The sequence below is a fragment of the Diachasmimorpha longicaudata genome, chromosome 14 (genome assembly GCF_034640455.1).
Source record: "Diachasmimorpha longicaudata isolate KC_UGA_2023 chromosome 14, iyDiaLong2, whole genome shotgun sequence".
Taxonomy (NCBI): domain Eukaryota; kingdom Metazoa; phylum Arthropoda; class Insecta; order Hymenoptera; family Braconidae; genus Diachasmimorpha; species Diachasmimorpha longicaudata.
Window position 1 is genome coordinate 6,322,332 of NC_087238.1, and position 21,190 is coordinate 6,343,521.

Below are 21,190 nucleotides of genomic sequence, written 5' to 3' on the forward strand. Positions count from 1 at the left end.
ATTACTAAAACTCTGACTAAGCTCAGGTCATATGTATTATCAGAATTGCATCTGCAGTGCGGACATTTTTAATATCTCCTCCACTTCTCTTCCGTCATTTTTATTCATTCTTTTTTTAATCTCGCCGCAAATGCAATTTCCTTTGATAAATGATTACGATGCCCAGACGAGGCTTCGTATCTCAAACAGTATTTTTCGTAATTTTTTTTTCGTTTATTTGTGATATTTTAATGGTAAATTAGAATTGTTATGAGCAAATGTGGAAGTGGATACTTACTTTTTCAAAGGCACTGTTCCCTGCGGCCCCTGTCCAGCCCCATTGCGGGCGTCGGTGACCCTGCAGGCTACCATGTTATACGCTGAAAGTAGTTCTATAATTGTAGAAAAAAAATATTCGTTATTATCTCGTTCTTTCAGGTACTAGTCACAATAATAAATGAAGATAATCTCGATGCTTAAGAGAGAGAGATCACGAACAATTATATCATCTAAAAATAAATATCCCCCGTGACCTTTGAAACGTCAAACATTGTCCGCGTTTCCCTGAATTGCTACACCTTAAATTAATCCCGAATTCTCTGAAAATACGCCAGGTGATCAATAGGAGAAATTGACCCCTCCCCGTTGACCCACAAATTATAATTTTTCATTTGGAATTTCTCCTACCTTTCTCCTGTTTTCGTCTCTTTCGTTTATTGCATATTTTCACAGCACATATGCTGAGGATAATAGCAACGATGAAGAACAATATTCCGCCTACGACACCGGCAGTGATAGCTTTGTGTTTAACTCGTGCCGGTACTGGAAACTTCGTCATGTCGCCCTCTCCAAAATTCGTTGCCGAGTGAGCGCGTACTTTGAAGTAATACGTCCTTCCGCCAACTAAATTTTTCACTACAAAATGAGAGAAATGGAAATTCAATTGATTAACGATAATCCTCTTGAACTCTCCAATTAATCACGATGAGGGAATCTATCGAATCGAGAATATTCCGGGATTTTTATTCAGCATTCGAAGGCACTCATGCCAGTGGGTATTTGACGTGGATGGAAATCAAATATTTTCCACTCTGAGAATTTTGTTGTATTGCCAATAAAATTATTAATTAAAAAAATGATTTCTACGAAAATAACTTCTTACCCAGATAGCTGGTCTCCTCAGGCCGAATCTGTCCTTTGTTGAGTGGTTTCCAAAGACCATCGGTTTTATAAACAATATCGTAGTACTGCACAAGATGCGATCTCTCCAGTGGATGCTGCCAAGTGATCAAAAACCCATTACTGATCTCCGTTACCGTGAGATTTCTCGGTGGTCCTGGCTTGGGGCCGGTGTTCCCCGATGCAACACCTCCTGTAGCTGGTGTCGTGTTGGGGGGATTGATACCAGCCTCCAGTGTTCTAATTGTCGTCACAGCGCTCAACATGCCACCGCTAATGGCATTTTTGCCGACAACCTGTGGAAGAATCAATACTCGATTAATTAATTAATTATCCAGATGAAACTGATGAACTAATTCGTCGATAAAAAATAACCTCGGGATTTCAAGTCCAATTTTCTCCCAAAAAAAATTCAAACGAGATAAATCACTTGTGACCATTGACCAATTTACGACGAATATCTCGTTTCACCCCATCCCAACTGAATTCAACTGAACAATTTCTCGTCGTGCTGATTAGGTAAATCCACCAACCTGAAATTCATACAGAGTACCCGGTACAAGATTATTGATGGTAACCGATGTCCTCCCAGACGGTGTAACCGGTATCGTTGTCCATTCAGTGACCCCAGCCCTTCTATACCAAATAGTATAATCCTGTTTGTAATCTGGACCACCGGAATAGCCCGGAAACCAATGTAGGGTAACAGCAGTTTGTGTTGCTGAACCAGTAACATTGTAAGGCGCATGCGGTTGTGAGCCTTCAACAATCAATTGAGTTGGTGATACAATAGTTGCTACCTCATTTGAAGCAACACACTGATAATAACCAAAGTCTGTTCGTTTAAGGCTGTCAATTGTTAGATTTCCACCGATAATTTTTCCACGATTGCGCTCCAATGGTGCACCATTACGTCTTTGCCACTGAATTGCTGGCTTTTGGGTGCCTTCGGCTTCCTGTGCATCACACGCCATTTCCACTGTTTCACCCACTTTTCGTTGATACATTGGCTCCGGTTCGACTGTAAATATCGGTGGATTTCGTACGAGTACGTCCATTGGTCCTGAATCACCCTGAGTACCGTGGGCATTGTACGGTGTACATATGTATTTTCCCTGGTGATTCTCGTTTACACGGGTAAACAGCAGGGATCCATTGTTCATTATCACGGTGTCCTTGGTTTGATAAGGCTCGAGGAGACGCTTGTTCTTGGTCCAGGTTACATATTGAAGGGGGGGATTTGCTTTTATGTAGCATTGCACAACACCGGCTAGGCGAAATGGGAGATATTGGACCGTTGGGGTAAATGTGACCTTTGCTGGATCTGGGAAAATCGGAATTTGTTTTTATTTCGTCAGTTTTTTTCCTACTGAGGTTTTTCGGACATATACAGGTACAACAGGGCCGAAAATAAATTGTTAATATCCGAGTTTAATTAGAAAAAAGAATGGAAATGGAATGGAAATAAAATTGTAATCAGATTTCATTAATGTCGACCGGAAAAATCTGTCAGGAATTTTAAGTAGACAAATTCGTACGGGAATTCCATTCTCTTAAGAATGTGACTCTATGAATCTAGTCACGTAATTAATACCAGTTAAGACGTGAAGAACAATTTTTTAAATTCTACGAATTGTTATCCTGATGAACTTTCCCCTGAAATAAAATTCATGGGGCACAGCAATCACCGGAAAAACTCTTCATTTGCATTTGAAATAAAAATCAACTGTAATAATGGCATGGCTCGTACGTTTCGGAATTTCCCATGCAAATGGTGATGTCAAAAAGAGAAATAAATACCAGTGAAAAAAAATAGAGCGATAGAAGGAAAAAAAAGCCTTCAGCAGCGGTAAAATTCTATTTTCCGATTCAGTAATTCAGCGGCTATGTTGGAATAAAAATGAATGAAAATATTTACACTCGACGTTGAGATAGGCGCTTGCACTCTGGGGCTCGCCAATACCATTAGTAACCTCGCACAGATATTGACCAGTGTCATCTGCACTCACTGGATTAATTACCAGGCTACCGTCTTTCCGGATGGACACTCTTGTGTCGAGTTCAGAGACCTCGGTCACTGGCGCACCCTCGCGAAACCACCGTACCGTCACATTGCCGGGTAATGCTTTGGCTTCACAGGGAAATTGTACCTTTTCACCCTCGAGTTTAGTCTGATTGGTTGGTGCGACCATTATCACTGCTCCACCTTTTCCAAACAAAGTGACAGAAAAAAGTTGACAAATATATTCTTTTGAGAAATGGGGGGTCCTTATTTCTACTAAACACATGGAGAAGGAATTAATGAACCGATTTTTTTTTGATTAACCGATAAAATTAAATTCCAGCAAATAAATTGCGCGGAAAAAAATTTCTTTTCCGTTTGCGAGTTGCGAAGATGAAAAGTTGAATCTGGAATGGTAGAACCTATAAAGCGTCGCCTATTCACAGGTACGTTAACATTTACTGAGACGTAAAAGAATCTATTGGTCAGAATTTTCCCCCTTCAACATCGGAGTTATGGCCTCCTTGTGTTTATATGCAACATCAGATACAGGGAATGCGAGTAATATTGTAGTGCATCTCACCGGCAATAACAACTCTGGTGGTGTGGCTGATTTGGCCCTCTCCATTTCTCGCAATGCATGTGTAGTCGCCAATGTCATCGGTTTTGATTGACGAGATTCTGAGTTCAGTACCCTCGTTGAATATACCGATAGTATTGGATGTTGCCACAGGATTGGCATCTTTGTACCAAACAATTTCAGGTGTGGGTGTGCCCTCAGCCTGACAATTCAGAATTATAGCATCACCCAGATTCACGTAGATCATCTCCTCCGGGGTCATAGTGAATCTCGGTGGAGCTGAAATGGTGAATTCACGCGATGAAATTTTACACCGGAAAATCTACATTTCATTCTCGGCCCATTGAAATTCAACGACAACACCCCTGGGACGTTCCATTCAACTTGCTAATAACATTAAATTTTCATTTCAAATTTCATTCTCAGAGGGCGGAAAGTTCGGGGAGAGCATTAGGAAGTTTTATGGGTTTTAATTGGAATTTGAAAATCGGAAGAAAATGCCCTCTGACGTTTTCGAGTGGACTTGGGAGTTTCAGAACTGACGGGAGATGATTAGAGTTAAATAAAATAATATTATAATATCGCGTAATGATAGCATTGTTTTTCGTAATCTGATCATTCGAAATAACACAAGTCACATAAAGTTCAATAAAGAAAAGTGAGACGGCAAAACAGTCTCTCAGGATTAACTTCTCAACTAAATAAAATAAAAACTTCCCTAACTTCTTGCTATGCGCAATCGTTGAATTACTTTCATAATTTTGTAGGACTTTCGAGAGAGAAAAGAAAGATGAAAAAGAACTGACGTTCACTTCATCCATTGAATGAAAAAAATTGATGCAATTTCAAAGTTCATCGGGCTGTTTTGAATTGAACGAAAGCTGCACAACTTCGATTTATTTTTCCCTGCAGTAATTTTGAAATTAAGCCCATAATAAGTGAAGAAAAAAAAAAACTTTATGAAGTCTCATAAATTTTCCCTTTATACGTCTTTCAGGGGAAAATTAATCATTAAAGTTTGTGAATACAAAATACCTCTTTGTACCTCATCTCATCCAACTAAAAGTAAAAATTCAATTTTTCAGAGGAAAATTTAATGATGAGGTAATGGGTATTTTGCATAACATTACGAAACTACATGTTATGACAGGATTGAAATACTATGAACTAATTAAAGCGATGATCTTCGCAATATCATGTACTAAGCGTCGTCCAACTCGTTAATCCATTTCCTCAATTTTTTATAAATAATTGACTGACCATGAACGTCCAGATGGAACCACGTGCCATTCTTCGGGCTGTTGGGTGATCGGTTGAGAAAGACGACCTTGCACTCGTACCATCCTTGATCACTCTCCCGTATATTGGTAAGATTGAGACTTGCCGATCCATAGGGTGAATTGGGGCTCACCCTGGACACACGTCCCTCGTATCCCTCGCCGCTGTGTGTTGGATACGACTCGTACCATATGTATATAGGTATCTCCTGCCCCTTACACCAACACCAACACGCATCATAAACGAGGGATCACTCGTGATAACAAACATCGAAAGATCACAGTTAACCAAGTGCAAGTGATAGTCATCATAAATCATCACCCTTGCACGTGTTTGAACTGTTTAAATAATAACAAATTAGCCTACTCATATTCATTACGATATTCTACATGCGAGGCAACGAAAAATGACGAATCAGATGTAACAATGACGATGTCTTGTGAACGACAAATTTTAACGAAAATTCAATGGACAGGGATAACTAACTGACGAGAGTAACATTGAGGGAACTAATTATTTATCATTAATGAGGATCACTAAGCACTAACGATTAATTTTTGGTGATTGACGCCTGGGGATTATGTTAAAATGAAACGGTGGAAATTAATTTCACTGTTAGGAGCTTCACCAAGTGAGTTCGTCAGAATTTATCAAATATTCAAGTTTTAAAATTCCATCCGACATTTTCTGTTCTTTATTTTCATACTGTTGTCCCCAAGAGGCTCCGTTGGACCTTCTCCCCTAATGAATGTCCATAAAAATCGTGAAAGTATCAAATTTATTATGCAGCATAAAAATTACACGCGCGAATCCCCAAGTGAAACGTGAAAAAGTAACTGAACGTATTGTCATCTCTCCCCAATTGTTGCACCAGCAATTTCTTTGATAAAAATCATACATTGAAAATTCACATCAACAGTCGTCATGAAAGAATACACCATGCGCCAGTAAGCCACATACCCCGATTTCAAACGCATAACTGCCCCATTATAAAAGACTTCTTCTCCCGAAACAAACCGTAACACCAACGAGTGTTAAATCCCTCCTTTTTCATTTAAACAGGGTCGAGTGATTCTATTCTTCTCATTGTTTATTTCTAGCATGAATCTTCCCTCAGCATCGAAAATTATCTCTCCCATCGTGAAATGCACGAAAAGACAAAGTGCGAGAAAAATTACCGTGAGAAAAATTCACGAAGGGCTGCTGAAAAATTCTGTAGTTCGGGGAGGGGGCGAATTACCCCTTCATTAAATACTACAGAATGAACCGGAATTTAAGCTCCACGTGATCAGAGAACTTATCCCACCCCCTTCAGTGGCACAACAATTTTTATTCTATAGCCGGGAAATTTTTCTGGTGTCGGGAAATTGAATCCACTTTAATAGGCCGCAATATGGCCTCAATTATTCCCAAAAAAATTCCCAGAAATTTTTTTTCTCTGTCTACCAGAAGGTTCGTAACCCTGACACAGTCGAGTATTTTTTTTTTATCATCCATGCACCGTTAGTGCATTATGTACATGCGACCTCCTATCCGCAAACCACCAGCTATTTTCCCTCTCTCAAGCTTTACCCATTTAAAATCCACCCCCAATGTACTTTATATATCTGTATGAGTTTTCGTGTGAGCCATGAGCTTATACACAAGGCCGCGAGAGGTGCTCTTTGGCCTATTTTTAAGCCAACTAACAGTTAACCGAGTACCAATCGATATGTCCGTATCACAAGGCGTATTCTCTCAAAACAATTTCTATTTTTTTTATGTCTCGTCGTTGCTTTTTCTACTGACTAGCATGGCAAGAGCAAAATGTAACAGAATGTTAATGGAGAGTTTAGGGGTGGCTAGAGGTGGGGGTAATAGTTGTTCGGGAATGAGTCGTGCTGTTTTTTTTTTTTCTGAATTTCTAGATTCCAGAATCCTAACTGGCATGCAGCTAATTACGTGGTACTGGATGCGAGATTATTTGGAACGGGAGAGATTATTCCATTTGATTTTTTTTCCAATGCGGTTGGGGTTCGATTTGTGTTTCTAGTCGTAGGGGTAATTATGGGGACTAATTGTCTCGAACATAAACTTTTGAAATTTTCCTGGTTTTTAATTTTATTTTTTAAGGAAAGGAAAAAGGAAATGTCGTGGACTATTGGCGGTATGTCTGCATTGTGACGTCAGAATGCAGAGTTTATCGATTATAGCTTATTGATTTATCATTGCAAAGTTAGAAATTTTTCGGCACTAGAGGAATGATCAGAATTGGACCAAAATTTTTTTAATGAAAAGGGAAGAAAATGAACTGACTGCTACACAAATCGAACTACCGACGGCGTTTGCTCGATTCAAATGAATGATTCTCCTGGATTATCCAGAACTCATGAAATATTGAAATCATGCGAGGCGCACCAGAGGTTAGAGAGACAGAGGCATGGTGTTTCTTTTTTTTTCGTTACAATCACTCGAGAAGTTACAAGTAAATAAGAAATGCCTGATGACTTATCAGATGGCTTGAATGATTAATGAATAACCGCATTTATGGCTCAATGAAATTGAATTAAAATTACTCGAAACTTAAATTAAATTATCAATAAACCAACAAATAAATAAATAAAATACCGTTAGATTCATCCACTCGGGATGTAAAAAAATTAACAAATCATTGATTGATCCTCACGAAGATTTGAATTATTTATTTATTTGTTCGTGAACGCGCTCTGCCCTCTTCATTCCGGATTCCATAAAAAATAGCAGACACTTTCTCCATATTAAACGATCATGGTCACTAATAACTCTGCTACATTTCAAATTATTACGAACGGCGTGTCTTGTTCGCCGGTTAATCTCTTATAATTCATCAAATTATTATTATTCCATAATTCCCAATGATGGATTCATTCATTTATAGGCAATTAAGCTCATCAATTTACGTAGATATGATGAAGCATAAATAATAATCGAGCTTGTCACGACAATGATTCATAAACGTTCAACAAAAAAATATATTTTTTTTTTTTTCAATGGCGTTACACGTGTCTCATTGAGGGGCTGCGCTCCGATGGTTTCTCCTGGTACCAATTCCATGAATGATTACTTAAAATTTACTGAATTCGATTGTGAGGCGATGGAACCGGTTGAATCAACTCAAAAATTAATTTTAAAATATGAAATTTCGGGATATTTGTGCCCATCATTTTTTATCCAACTTTCAGGGTGCGCCTTCTGATGTTGATCCCATTCGCTTCTAAACAGGCTATAAAAATCTCGAATCGAATCGAATCTCGAAAAAATTTCCCCAGAATCCCATCGGTCGTTTCCATTCAAGCAATAAACCCCAATTTCAAACATAAAAAAACGTTCCAATTCACGAAGTATCCTATTTGAAAAAGGACATATCATATCACATCACAAATCTCGAATCGAATCGAATCGAAATCTCGAAAAAGCATCCTCACAATCCCATAGGTCGTTTCAATGCAAAGCGCCAATGTCAAACGAAAAAAAAAAATCTTTACGATAACAAAAGCTATCATTCGTTTTCGTTTTGAAGAAGTGAGTGTGTTCCTCTGAAAAATAGAATCCTTCCCACAATTTTTACGATTCCTGACAGTTTCACGGATATTTGTCAGGCAGAACTTGCAAATAAAGCTGAGTCCATTCAACTAGTTCTTCCACTTCATGACTGAATGATAAGACGGAATTTCTCGGTATCGGGGAGGTACCAGACCGACTTGAGTTGCCACGAGCGAAGCCCCATAAATTTATAACTCACGGATAGAGAGCAGAGAGGTTGATCGTCCGATATCGTACCGTGTCGCCTACCTTCTTCTCCCATTGGAGAACGTAGGGCACTGGATGCTCACCCGGGAACTCAACGTGACAGTTGAAGACCACACTTTCACCTAGTATGGCAGTTATGTGCACTGCGTCCTGGTGACAGAGACCTGGGGGAATTGATAAATCATTGAGTTATCGTAGCGTATTTCCGTTGAGAGGGAGAGAGAGAGGGGTTATTTAAAGAATTTTGGCAAATCACCCCCATAAATAATTAACAGCAATTATCAGCATCATTGGCAAGAAATTAAACATATACTGGCCCGGATTGACAGAAAAATTATGTCTCTTGACAGTCTCTCAGTCGTGCCACCACCTCCTCCCTCTCTAGTGTTAAGCGGCGAATATTGATCTTACATAATTTCGAATCTCTTTCAATTTTCATCGGTTGCGAGTAAATTAGACTTTTTTAATCCATTTAAATTTCCAATTAATATTCCCCAGTTCACCGATTGAATACTACTCTTCTGAATAATATTTATTCTCCCAATATAAACTTCCGAAATGTAAATTTCCCCGACTCCACCAACGTATCCATCAGAAATTCAACTTCTTCAAATAACCGTCGACATCATTTCGTTGAATAAAACCAACGACGATAGAAATTGAAGAAGTGTTTTTACTCCCGAGAAAACTATTTTTGCCCCCTTTTTTCTCATAACTGCACGGAATTTCCTTGACATTCTCATGACACACTTAAAATCCTCGACCTCACGTCCCCTTGGGAATCCAACTTGTCATTTTCTTAAAACACTTTAACTCCCTCAACAGTGAAAAGAAGAGAGGAAAAGAGAAATTATTTAAGGATTTCCTGTTACACTTGAGCCTCTCGACTCCGGCCCTCTCATTAATTACCCTCAGTATCAATTTTACGCTGAGTATTTTTAGTCCTTCAACAAACTCCGAGCAGAATGAAACTTCCTGTCTGCAATTTCCGAATTTACTTTAAAAAAAATCCCAAAAAAGCCGAGAAAGATTTGAAAAATCCTGGCCCTCGACCTGATTAACGAAAATTTAAAAAGCAAGTGAATAAAAATAAAAACGGAAGTCATGAAATGGAAGTTAGCAAAAGCATGTACTTATCGTCATTTCCAACAATGCATTGACTATTTCATTTTCCCACACATCCCCCATGACAAAGGGTGAATAAAATACCGAGTACGTGATAAACTATGGACAAGAAAATTCTCACGCACATCCTCATTCGAGGCATTCACCCATTGCACTTGAATAATTAGAAGCAATTAGTGTATACCTGGTGTAACGAGGAGGACAACACCGAGTAGCAATGTACCAACAGCCATTTCCGTCATTTGTCTAAGTCCCTTGAAGCAGTCCTTATCAATTCTCCTTGTCTTCTCTGGTACTTGAAAATTATCATTCACCTCCTGCCACTCTCCATTACCATTGGCCTCTCTCATCGTACCACTGATTTCAAGTTTAATTGGCTCACAACTCCGCCCCCGTCGTCTTCCGCGTCGTCTTCTTCGTCTCCTTCCGTCCTCAAGTTTCTCCTCGAGCAATTGTGACCACGTATTGTCCTTAATATCGGACGTCTTACGTCTGTCACGTCCACTAATTCCAGCAATACAAGTCGGCTGGCCGGATGCAATACCGACTGTTGCCTTGTGATACGCATCATCGGTGAATTGTCCATTATCACTTACTAATGATTTATGGTATTTATGGGGATCTTGTGAAGATGATGTGACCAGGTACCGTCGCCGGAGTTCCGCGGCTTGTAGCCCTCCGCCGCCCCCCATTCCTCCGTTTCCATAGTACCTGGGGATGAAAAAAATTCAAAACTCGAGATGAATAACATTTCTTCGCAGTCATTGAACGAGAAAGAAGATGATAATTTAATAAATCAATTAATTTATTCCTGTTCGGTAAGTGGAGCAAGACTTATCGAAGTTTAAGTTCATGAGAGAGATTGATAATGATGAATAATTTTTTTTAAACTTCTTAATTCATGTTATTCTCTCCCATTACAGTCAACGACTCAATAGGCGTTTATTCATACTGAGTTAAGGGATGTTACTTATGCAGAATTTTATGAACCATGAAAAATATGGTTGGACATTTTTAGATACGGTCGATTATTCCGGGTTATCTCCACTCGTTCTTTCCCGACTACTAGATCGAATAATTCTTCATGATTCTATTTTCACGAGAAATCCCAGTGAGGGTTCAACATTTTATTTCAATCGTTCCATCATTCAATTACTGGATGGAAAATTTTTTCATGGTCCGATTGCCGATGGGAATGAATATTCATAGAAAAATTACGATGCCATTCTAATGGATTTTGGGGAACATTTCGAGGAATATATTGTCACTCAATGGTGGAAGTAGCGGATAATATGATGATATACTTTGGAACTATTCTCATCATCTCACAAAGGAGATTTTTAATTTTATCTTCAAAAAATGCCAGCGAATTACTCGTAAATCAAGTTATAAATTCACGATTAATATTCATTCAAATTACATTTAATGAGAGGAGCGAGTAATTACTGGTGGGAAACTGACTCTCCAACGATTTAATGAAGACTGATCACTCCAAACGCACTTGAAAACTCAATAACTCAGCCATCGGAGAAAAAATGTACGTCACGCGATAATTCCGTATTGAAAACAAAATTCTGCTCACCAAATGTCTTCCAGAAATTTACCAAACAATTTCCTCCGCGTCAATCAATAAAAAATAACCGATCAACCAAAAATATGCTGATTTAAATGCCCAAATATTCGAATAAAAAATTCAAAATCCATTAAACTGTCCCAATAAATCATCCACAACGGAAAGAAAACAAAGAGCACAACAGAAAATGAAAATGCAAACCCATAAAAGAATTGGATTAATAAAAATGTTCAATTACCCTTGCCGTACCGCCACCACCGCTGTTTCTCCTCACCACTCGAATCACCGTCCCACTATCCCCGTTGGTCCTCGCCCGTTCCAATCATCACCTGCACCAATTCCATGACGAATGGAAAACAAAAAAAAAATCATTTTTTAACTGAGCACATGACCCTCTCCCCCAGAATTTGCCCGCAGGCTGCCAATGAAACTGATAGCTAGAATAACGTGAATGTAAAAAAAAAAATGAACAACCAGAGAGAGGTAGTTTTACCCCAGTGGCATCAGAGGGGTCAACTAATTGGCCCATGTCACCGCTCACCCTCCACATGTGTATTTCCGACATGTTGTACATGTCCGTGGTAATTGGTAGTGCAGTGTTCATAGTTATCGGAATGAGTTACTCCACCTTTGATAAATTCCCCCCTTATCCTCATCTTCATCATCCTTAATCGCGACAAAATATAAATTATAATATAATTTTTGACTGATTATTAATTTTTTTCAAAACTCTATCCTCACGATGATGAATTTTCGGTCTTGTTTTACGCATTCGAACAATATTTGTTGCAAAAAATATATTTTATTTCTGGTAAATAAATTTATGTTCCCGTTTTACCATAAATAATTTAATGGTATCCATAAACATTCAAATTATCTCTCGTAAAATTGTTATTAAATTGCACAAAACTTGGTGTCGTTTCAAAATAAATATTTTTCTATTATTTTTAATTATCGTACGCTTTATCGGCCATTTTTTGTAGTTGGCATTCATTCCCAAGCAATAATTATTGATTTGAAATAAATAATAAAAATATTTATTTGATGTGTTTTAAAACTGTACTTGCCACTATTTGAATAGAACTTATTTATGAGACTCGAGCGAACTTTATTTGATTGTAATAAATCATTTTGTGGGTACATAAAATTTGAATATCATATTTCAAGAGGACAGGCATCTAGAATATTTGCGAAAAATGAGACGAAGCCTGAATTATCAAATGAATGGGAATCGATGAATCATCGTATTAGAAGAGGGGATTCGACGTGAGCCCGAGCAAAGGAGATCTCCTCCCCTTGGAGGCCGCCGCAAATATAGGTACACAGTGACGGTTGTAATTTTCGGATAGCCATTTTTCATTGTTAAACCTTCTTCCATATTTATATTTAAAAACCCCGAAGGCACAAAGAAAAATATCTGCCTGTGACGGATTTTTCGGGAATAATGAGAATAATATTCGAGTCTTTTTATATAGCAGAGTTTAATGAACCAAAAGAAAGTCTTCAAAAGCGAAATTGACAGCTGTATTTTAAAAAATCAGAGTGTAAAAGCATAAATGAATAAATTAATCACAAAAATTCCGGAGGAGTCACTTGAACTCATTTTTTTAATTAAAAAATTCATGTAACGTCGCACTCACAAAAAATTCAATGATTAAACTGAATCTGTTTAATTAATTAAGTGTATTTGATGTCTGGGTGAAGCTGCGGCCCACGAGATAATGAAAAAGGGTGGCCCACTTGCCAATGACAGCCGCAAACATGTATATTAAATTCCCATACTTCACATATGTATTAAACAAACCACCAAACAAAAATTTGTATTCAATGCAAACAGTTCACATCTCCCATAACCCGTAATATCCCCCATCCGAGTCTTCTTCCGATACCCGTAAAAAAAAAACCAAACAATCCCCCTCCCGGAAACCACATAAATATGTGTGCACAACCGACACCCGTTCCATCCCCGCGCGTGAGACGATACCATCCCCCTCCATTAAATAATAAAGACGAGTCCCATCGTACACCGGACGTTGGCTATAACCTTACCCATAAACCGTACTAGAGTTGCAGGTTGCAAACGTTTTGCCAAGCGAAACGAGGCCATGTGCAGAGTTCGTCGGGCATTCAGACACTCTTAATTACGGCCGATTGACCATGAAATAGCCCTCCCAGATCATTCCACCCACCGCACCCCACAATCCATTGAATAATCCTGAGCGCTGGTGCTTCATCTTCAAAAATATGTCACCAAAATTTTTATTCAGAACGTATCTCCCTATTAAAATCTTTTGCTAGTGAATTCCCAAAGAAAAATAAATCTTAAATGATTTTTAAAGCCAATACCTTCCTCATCAATAAATTATTTGTTTACTATTCACCTTTAATAAATCCTATAACTATATTGATTGATATAAAATTTAATTGTGGCCAGTGAGCTACGGCGAACACCGCACGGACTTTGAATTATCGTTTCCTGCGATAATATTAATAATAATAAAACTGGTTGATTTAATCGAAGTCACTGATAACAATTTTCCCGACGACATTGTCGAAGTACTGATAATACGGCAGGGAAAATTAATGTTAAAAAATCGCGTGTGTGGAAATTCTTACGGACCCCAAAAATCCCACAGAAACACTTCAATAATCCTATCTGCTGTCAAAAACGAGGGGTGTGGTTACTTCTTATCATCACGTGGGTTTAAATACCCGGAAAAACCGGTGGAAAATTCAGACTGCGGACCTCGACGCACCGGGTGGCGGGTGGGGCAAGTTAAATATCACCACACAATCCCTGGATTAATAAAAAAAAAAGTATTCCACCCTGTGAAACTACCTCGCACACCCCAAGTGCCTCCGGACGAGGAGCTCTTAACCACGAGAGAAGGGAGAGGACCCCCCATGTATATTTGACAAGTGGGACCCCTCATTTGCATTGCACCGGCACAGATGCACCGCTCAACACCCCCATCTCCCTCATTCCAACAATGATCAGTCAATTCTCTAAAAACTGTCCCACCAATTTACCAACTCCCCGGGTTATTTATCTCCCATTAAAGAAAATCCTTACCCAGGTGATAATTAAATTTCCAATTCCACTGGATTTAATCTCAAACTCACCGATACACCACAAATTATCCCCCGAGACCGTTAAAATATTTTCAATTCGACTGTCAACGGTCTGTCAGATTTTCTCCAGAGGTTACCAGGTCCACATTACAATAAATTCACATCGAGACAGGCACTCACATTTAGATAAGTCACTGGTGATAAGTCCTTTATTTTTCCCGAAACGAGAAGAGACACTTGAGACCGGAAAAAAAAAAATTCTGACAATCACTTCAGAAAAAACTGAAGAGTTTAATTCGAAAGAAAAAAAAAATCACAGAGCAGAAATCACGTGAAAAAAATCCAGGAATTTTATTCTCCTGTCAAGTATTCTCCGGGCGCTTCCCTGGCTATTGCATGCGCCGCCATGACAGTGTGCCCACCCCCCACTGCGTGTCAGGGCTCGAGGGTGAGTATTCCTCCCACCACTGGATTATTACTTGTCCACCTCTCTCTCTCGCGGTGACTCTTCGAGCTATCTCTCTCTTCTTTTCCCTCCACCCGAAAACCTCGGCATTCTTGGCCAACACGATAGAACTGTACAGAAACATCACCCCAATCCCCCTCACCGCCCTCCCTCTCACCGCCCCCACCGGCTCCCTTTTTGCTCGCCAGGACTGGCTCGACCCCACCAGCCGTAATATTGATCGGCCACAAGGGCGGCAGCCAGGAACGTACCCACGAACTTGTGGCACCCCACACCTACTTCCCCTCATCATCCCACCCTCGGCGCCTCTTCACCCTGCGCTCTCACATCGGCCAAATGCGCGAGATGACTTTAACACCTTCCCACGTGCCCCTTCATCCCCTAATGCCCAACACATGACGCAGAAACTTGGGGAATTCTCGAAAATTTATATATTTTCACCGAAGGTGAGGGATACGTCACATGAAGTGTATTTAAATCCCATTCTCCTTCACGCGAACTTCAGAATCAATTTCTTCCACTTCTGCATGTGCCCTTAATGATTTGCTCCTTCATTTTCATCCAACTTTCAAGCTCACCTCGAGCTTACCTCATCCGCGAATCCCAAACCTTGGAATTCCTGCCTTCGAATGAGTTCGATAACGTGAAGGTTCGCAGGAAGAACCGAGCTTGCAATGCGATGCAAGCTCTGCCTTGGATCCCAAGGTAAATCCAAGGTCGAGCGGAGGTAGAATCAATCATAACTCAATCTCGAACGATTAGCTCAAGCTTGATTTAATCGAGGACATCGAAGCTTGGGATTCCTCGCTGGGAACCAGCTTAATCCTGGGGAAGTACCTAAGTTAATCCAAGCGTGGAATGAAATGTAAATACAAGCTTGGGTACCAAGGTAGAACCAATAATGATACAAGCTTAATTTCGGAGCTTGGGCTAAACGGCTTTGATCAAGTTTGGGTCAATTATCCCATTTAGGATGGCTGCGTAATTTCAAGGCCGTTGATTCTAAACAAATTTAAGCTCAACCGTGAAGGTTGAGGCGACCCAGGCCTGAGCTTGCGAGTTTAATTGAAAGTTTGAAGATCAAACTGGAAGTTCAGGCTTCTTTCGAACTCGACGACCTCGAGCTCCGATTGAGCTTGATGTCTAGGCTTGAGTCAAGCTTGGAAGTCAGGGTTGAACCCACCTAGCGCACTCTTGATCCAAACTTTGGATTTTTTTCTCCACTATTGGGTCGTCAGAAATTTTCTTAATGAAACGATCAAACTGATGTTTAATCTGATTGCTGTATTTAGAGGGCACTCACATCAGTCTGTCAAGCGGACTGACGCTTAAGTCAAATCGAGGGTAAAATGGATATTTCAGATGTATTGATATGCAAATGCGTGTGCATTGGCGTGGAATCAGCAAGCGTTGCGTGCACGTCATATTCATCAGGATTGGACGGGGATGAACCCTTTGGGTTTTTATGTCTAGTCGTGATTTTGGGGTACGGGGGGATTCGCCATTGGTTATGGTGGGTTAATCGGGTGGGGTTGAAGGAGGATAATGAGGGAGATGTCCAAACCGAAGTTGAAACACGGTGAGTTAGAGCTAATTATCCGTGATTTGGAGTTACCCCTCACGTACAGGGTGGCACTCTCCCCGCGACCAACGGTTCTGCCCCGTTGGCCGGGGTGAATTAATAGAACTCAGATCAGATCAGATCAACTCAAATTAGAACAGTTTCATTTATCAAAAAAATTATTGTCTCTATATTTTATGTTTCCCACCTCTGTTATGGAATGGGAGATCGGGAAATTGTCATCGGACAATTGTCATTCAACTCATTACAAAAATATTTGGCTCTTTATCGTCTGTACTCATCGTTCTCGTTCTTGACGGATTGCAGAGGGAGAAGGGGTGGGCTTTTCATACTCCCTCCCCCGATGATTCGGGAACTGACGTTACCGGCTTTTAGCTGGCGTGACGTCACGCCGCAACGTCACTGCATCGGGCTGCATACGCAATGCTTACGTCACTCCTCTCGGGGTCTCTCTAAATCTCCCGGAGGTGGTCTAAAACAGGCTTGATTGGTTCTTCCAGATCAGTAATTCAATTACGTGGTCAATGGATTTATTTCTTCGAGGAATATCGATGTGGCAAAGGTGCATGTTTACGTCACACAGGGATTACTCTTCGATTTTTTTTTTCTCTTATTTTTGTCTCAATGGTTTCCCTCGCTCATCATTTTTGGCGGATCTTGTGAATTCACCTTTGAAAATTATTTAAAAAATCCCCTTTCCATCAACACACACCATCCGAAGATCTTTCGATGATTTTTCTCAAGATTTTTTAAATATCTTCGGGGGAAAAAAAAATTCTCCGCCGGAGATCCACCGCGGGACGAGAAATGATGCATAAAAATTTTTGTTTTGCAACGGGGCTGGGGGAGGAAAAACTCAACCAAGGGGGATCAGAGAGATAGAAGAGAATAATATTTTGACATTTGTTTTTTTAACGAGATAGAACGAGAGAAGACGTTTACGTAGGCAGAGACGGCATGAAGGCCCCGGGGGGTTGGGGCGCGGCCGTGTTTGCTCTATCGACCGGCCGACGATTCACGAGCATAACCGAGAATAGCCGAGAGCTATTCACCAGTAGGTGGGAAGGTGAAAGAGAGAGAAAACAGGTGAGGATGGAGAGCAAAAGAGAGTGCAGATACATTTGGTGTTGTATCTCAATTTCTCCCATAGGCCACTATAACGCGGGAAATGGTCCTCCCATTTTCCACCCCCCGTCCGCCCTCTTGTCCTCACGGCGCACCCTCCTACCTCCCCCCCTTGGCCGCCCATTCCTCAACAGCCACCCCCTTTGTCTCTTGGAGTTTCAAAGAGCATTAGACTAAAGTGAGATGTCGTTCGACATAAAAAGAAACACGTCTCTGTCGTGTTAAGGAGATTCCGCGGAGTGTTTCGGAATGAATATGAAAAATCACTCAGGGATATGAAATTGTAATGGTGAAATGGCGGAGAGAATGATTGAAAGGAGATTGAAGAGAGTTATGAGAGTTTAATGTAGCTGATGTCGAGAGTTTCCCTGATTTCCATTTGAAAAATTTTTTTTTTATTCATTAGTTGCTTCCGGACGAATGCATTGTTTATATTTATGTTGAATAAATAAATGGTGACTGGTTGGTTGGGGAGGGATAATTGATAAAAAGAAATATCGGGACTACAGGCATTTCCGCGAACTGGGAATTAAGATAAATGACTGATTAGATGGGAAACGACGATCGCACATGAGATTGATTTGAGAGGGAGGAAAGGACTTTCAGAAATCTTCGGGAGACAGTTCTTTTTTTTAGTAGAGGTTATGAATTTCAGTTGGCTGTATCTATTGATCAGGGGGATTGAATGGACTCATCTGGATGGATGAAAACATTGTTTTTGAATGAATAGGAAAGTTGGAAAATTTTAAAATGTAAATTTCGAGGTGTTGGGGATTTGAAGCCCTCAATTTAAATCCTCTCGACTGTTTGATACGGATGAGAGGTTTTATGGAGGGAATGATGGCAGAATTTCAGATCACGTGGGAAATATTTGGAGGAGCGGTTCCGGAGAATTCATGGGGGAATGTTCATTCGAAAATTTTTCCAGCTGCTAAAAAGCTGGTCCAATATTGTTCGTCATTTCAGAGATGTTTACTCACTCGTAACTTGTTTTGTGAATTTGTTTTTTGTTTTTGGGAACAATATCCCTGGGAACAAAAATCCTTTTTTTTCGACCAGCATTACGGAAGCTCTTCGGTAGATAAAAAATTGTCTGCACGCAACAGTTTCCGAGAAAATTACAAATTGTTGACGTATAAATTTTACGATATACCGGACGATTATTTTTAAACAGATAAGCCCTCGCCATCGATACCATGAATGTTCAAATGCTCCATATACCATGCGGGTGTTTGATATTGCGGAAATGTCATGTCGGTGATCAGCGTATTATCTGCAGCTGTCGCCCGACATGCCCCGTATACACACCGTTTTCAGCAGACCAATCCCCAAAGTGCGACCATTATTACATTATGCACATGTGCTCCCCATAAATACATCAATCTCAACCCCTTGCAATCCACCACATCCACAATTTTCCCCTCCCCTCACTCCTCTTTACCACATAGTGATGATATTAAATTTAATTACCACCCTGCGTAGCGTCACAAAGGCGTCATGAATTAAAGATGTTGCAGAAATTTTCAGCAATATTGACATAATTATAATTGCGGTGAATTCATGGCCACAAAATTTTTCATTTTATTTTCGAGTGTTGCATTCAAGAGGCATTTCTTCATTTGGAATATTTTTGAATAGCGATTCGTTTCTCAAAATTATTCCATTTTTAGTTTTAAGACTTTTAATACTTTGAGATCACACTTACAGCTCTTAAAAAAATTAATGAAAATTAAATTACGAAAATCTGTAGAAAAATATGAATAAATACTGTTGTTTTGTATAATTAATATTGAATTTTGCAAACTTTCGTGTTGACCCCAAAATACCTTCCCCTCCCTTCAGAAAAAAATAAAAATGGCCCTGGAATTCAGTGGCGAAGTGGTGAAACGAGATAAGTCAATATAACTCGGGGGTGGGTTTTCGATAAATATCTTCGAATCTGAGGGAGATAGGGAAAACGTTCCGGGGAGCTTTATCGTTGAGTTAAATGCGAGTAATAAAAAACGTTTTTATGGGAATAACGCTATCTCCCTTGAATTCCGAGATATCCAGTAAAAACTGAACCCTCAACTTAACTGATGTATCAGATTTTACTACTTTTATTCTGGATTGGGATCCACATTCCCTGTTTCCAAGGGCAATCGGTATGAACTTGGAAGTCCCTTAGAAGTACGTAACAATTCCACCAAATCGACAGTATAATAATATCGGAGGAAAAAAATATTGACGCCCAGGAACGTGTCGGTGATTACTATTGGAAAGAAAATGGAATTTCATCAGAGAACATGTCCGACATCTCTCACGAAAAATTCCGACAAAATTATTTAATAGTAATTCAAAGGTAATTATTGTTAGAACTCTACAACCAATTAATTATCTTGTATAAATTTCGAGTATTCGATGATTGCGATTAAATTGCTGAAAATGGGAGATTCCAGAAAATCAGACTGGTCATCCTTAAAAAAAAACTACAGTTCTGTGAATACCGGATGAATTGAATTCAATTGAATCGGTTACGGAAATTTAATTCGCAATTCAAAATGGATATTGACGTTTATAAATTTACGTAAATGGTTGAACGATTCGAGCTGGTTGAATTATTCGGGCAGTTTGAATTATTTAATTTATATGAGTAATTTGAATTAATTGAATATTCAAATAATTAAAAAACTCGGATGAAAATATGTTGAGGGTTTCCCTTGTGGGGCGAGGACCTACGTCAAAGATGTGAAGGAAGTGAAATTGATTTGAAGCTTTGGAAATTAGGAGAAAGCGGTCAGGTGTCGAGGGTTTTGTACATAGCGTAACGAGGGTTCGTCGTAAGGGCAAGGAACAAGGATCAATAATTACTTCTCCCCCTAGATGCTCGGCAAACACTCGGGGAAAGAAAATTTTTATTTTCACCGACATCCGGACTTTGTCGGACGGAAAATGGTCTTTTTCACCGGTCCCAGTTGTCCAGATTTTGCATATTTTTCGCAAATAAAAATGAGCCTTCGCTAAATTCGATTTTCTCCCCCAAATGAACATTTACCTTCACCTCTAATCAACCTATCTTTCTCCCCGAACGACTCCCTTCCGCCAAATTCCCCTAACCCCTCATTACCCCGGATATCCATCAAAATCTCATCTCCAGAGCCCATTTCATCTCTCCCTCGAACCCCGAAAACACAACGATCTCCGACTGCACTGCATGAAATCCGGAAAAAACATCTCTCAAATTACACGAACGTAACTAGTGTATACCCAGTATACCTAATATTTTGCCGTCTGAAAACGTCGGGGAACACGTCTCCCCATCAACCGGTTCACCTTGGATTCCCTCAACTCGTCCCCCACCCCTTTTCCCTGGCCCTCACCCTTCCCTCCGTGTTCACAATTTTTTCCATAAAAAAAACCACTGCGAAAAAAGCCCCGAAGAATTTTCTCAGACCAGTAATTTCTTCCCGAAAGAAATTTTC

At 39.8% G+C, this 21,190-nt stretch overlaps 1 protein-coding gene across 15 annotated transcripts in view; it reads right to left on the bottom strand.

The window, feature by feature from the left end:
• Positions 1-21,190, bottom strand: part of LOC135169220 (protein turtle) — a 35,035-nt gene that overhangs the window by 9,252 nt on the left and 4,593 nt on the right. For 4 of the 15 annotated variants that reach the window (XR_010300168.1, XR_010300169.1, XM_064134001.1 and 1 more), the window contains exons 1-11: positions 14,608-14,992; positions 11,723-11,813; positions 10,096-10,622; positions 8,817-8,950; positions 5,001-5,226; positions 3,744-4,019; positions 3,077-3,364; positions 1,692-2,482; positions 1,142-1,454; positions 667-894; positions 278-371 (exon numbers count right to left, since the gene is read on the bottom strand). Coding sequence is in view for 12 of the 15 variants with exons in the window: in XM_064134001.1 (XP_063990071.1) it covers positions 278-371; positions 667-894; positions 1,142-1,454; positions 1,692-2,482; positions 3,077-3,364; positions 3,744-4,019; positions 5,001-5,226; positions 8,817-8,950; positions 10,096-10,603 (2,858 nt within the window). In the remaining 3 variants the exon portion in view is untranslated. Of the gene's footprint in view, positions 1-277; positions 372-666; positions 895-1,141; positions 1,455-1,691; positions 2,483-3,076; positions 3,365-3,743; positions 4,020-5,000; positions 5,233-8,816; positions 8,951-10,095; positions 10,623-11,722; positions 11,814-14,557; positions 14,577-14,607; positions 14,993-21,190 lie in introns of those variants that run through there. The other 11 variants (XR_010300170.1, XM_064134003.1, XM_064133995.1 and 8 more) reach the window with 9 other exon arrangements.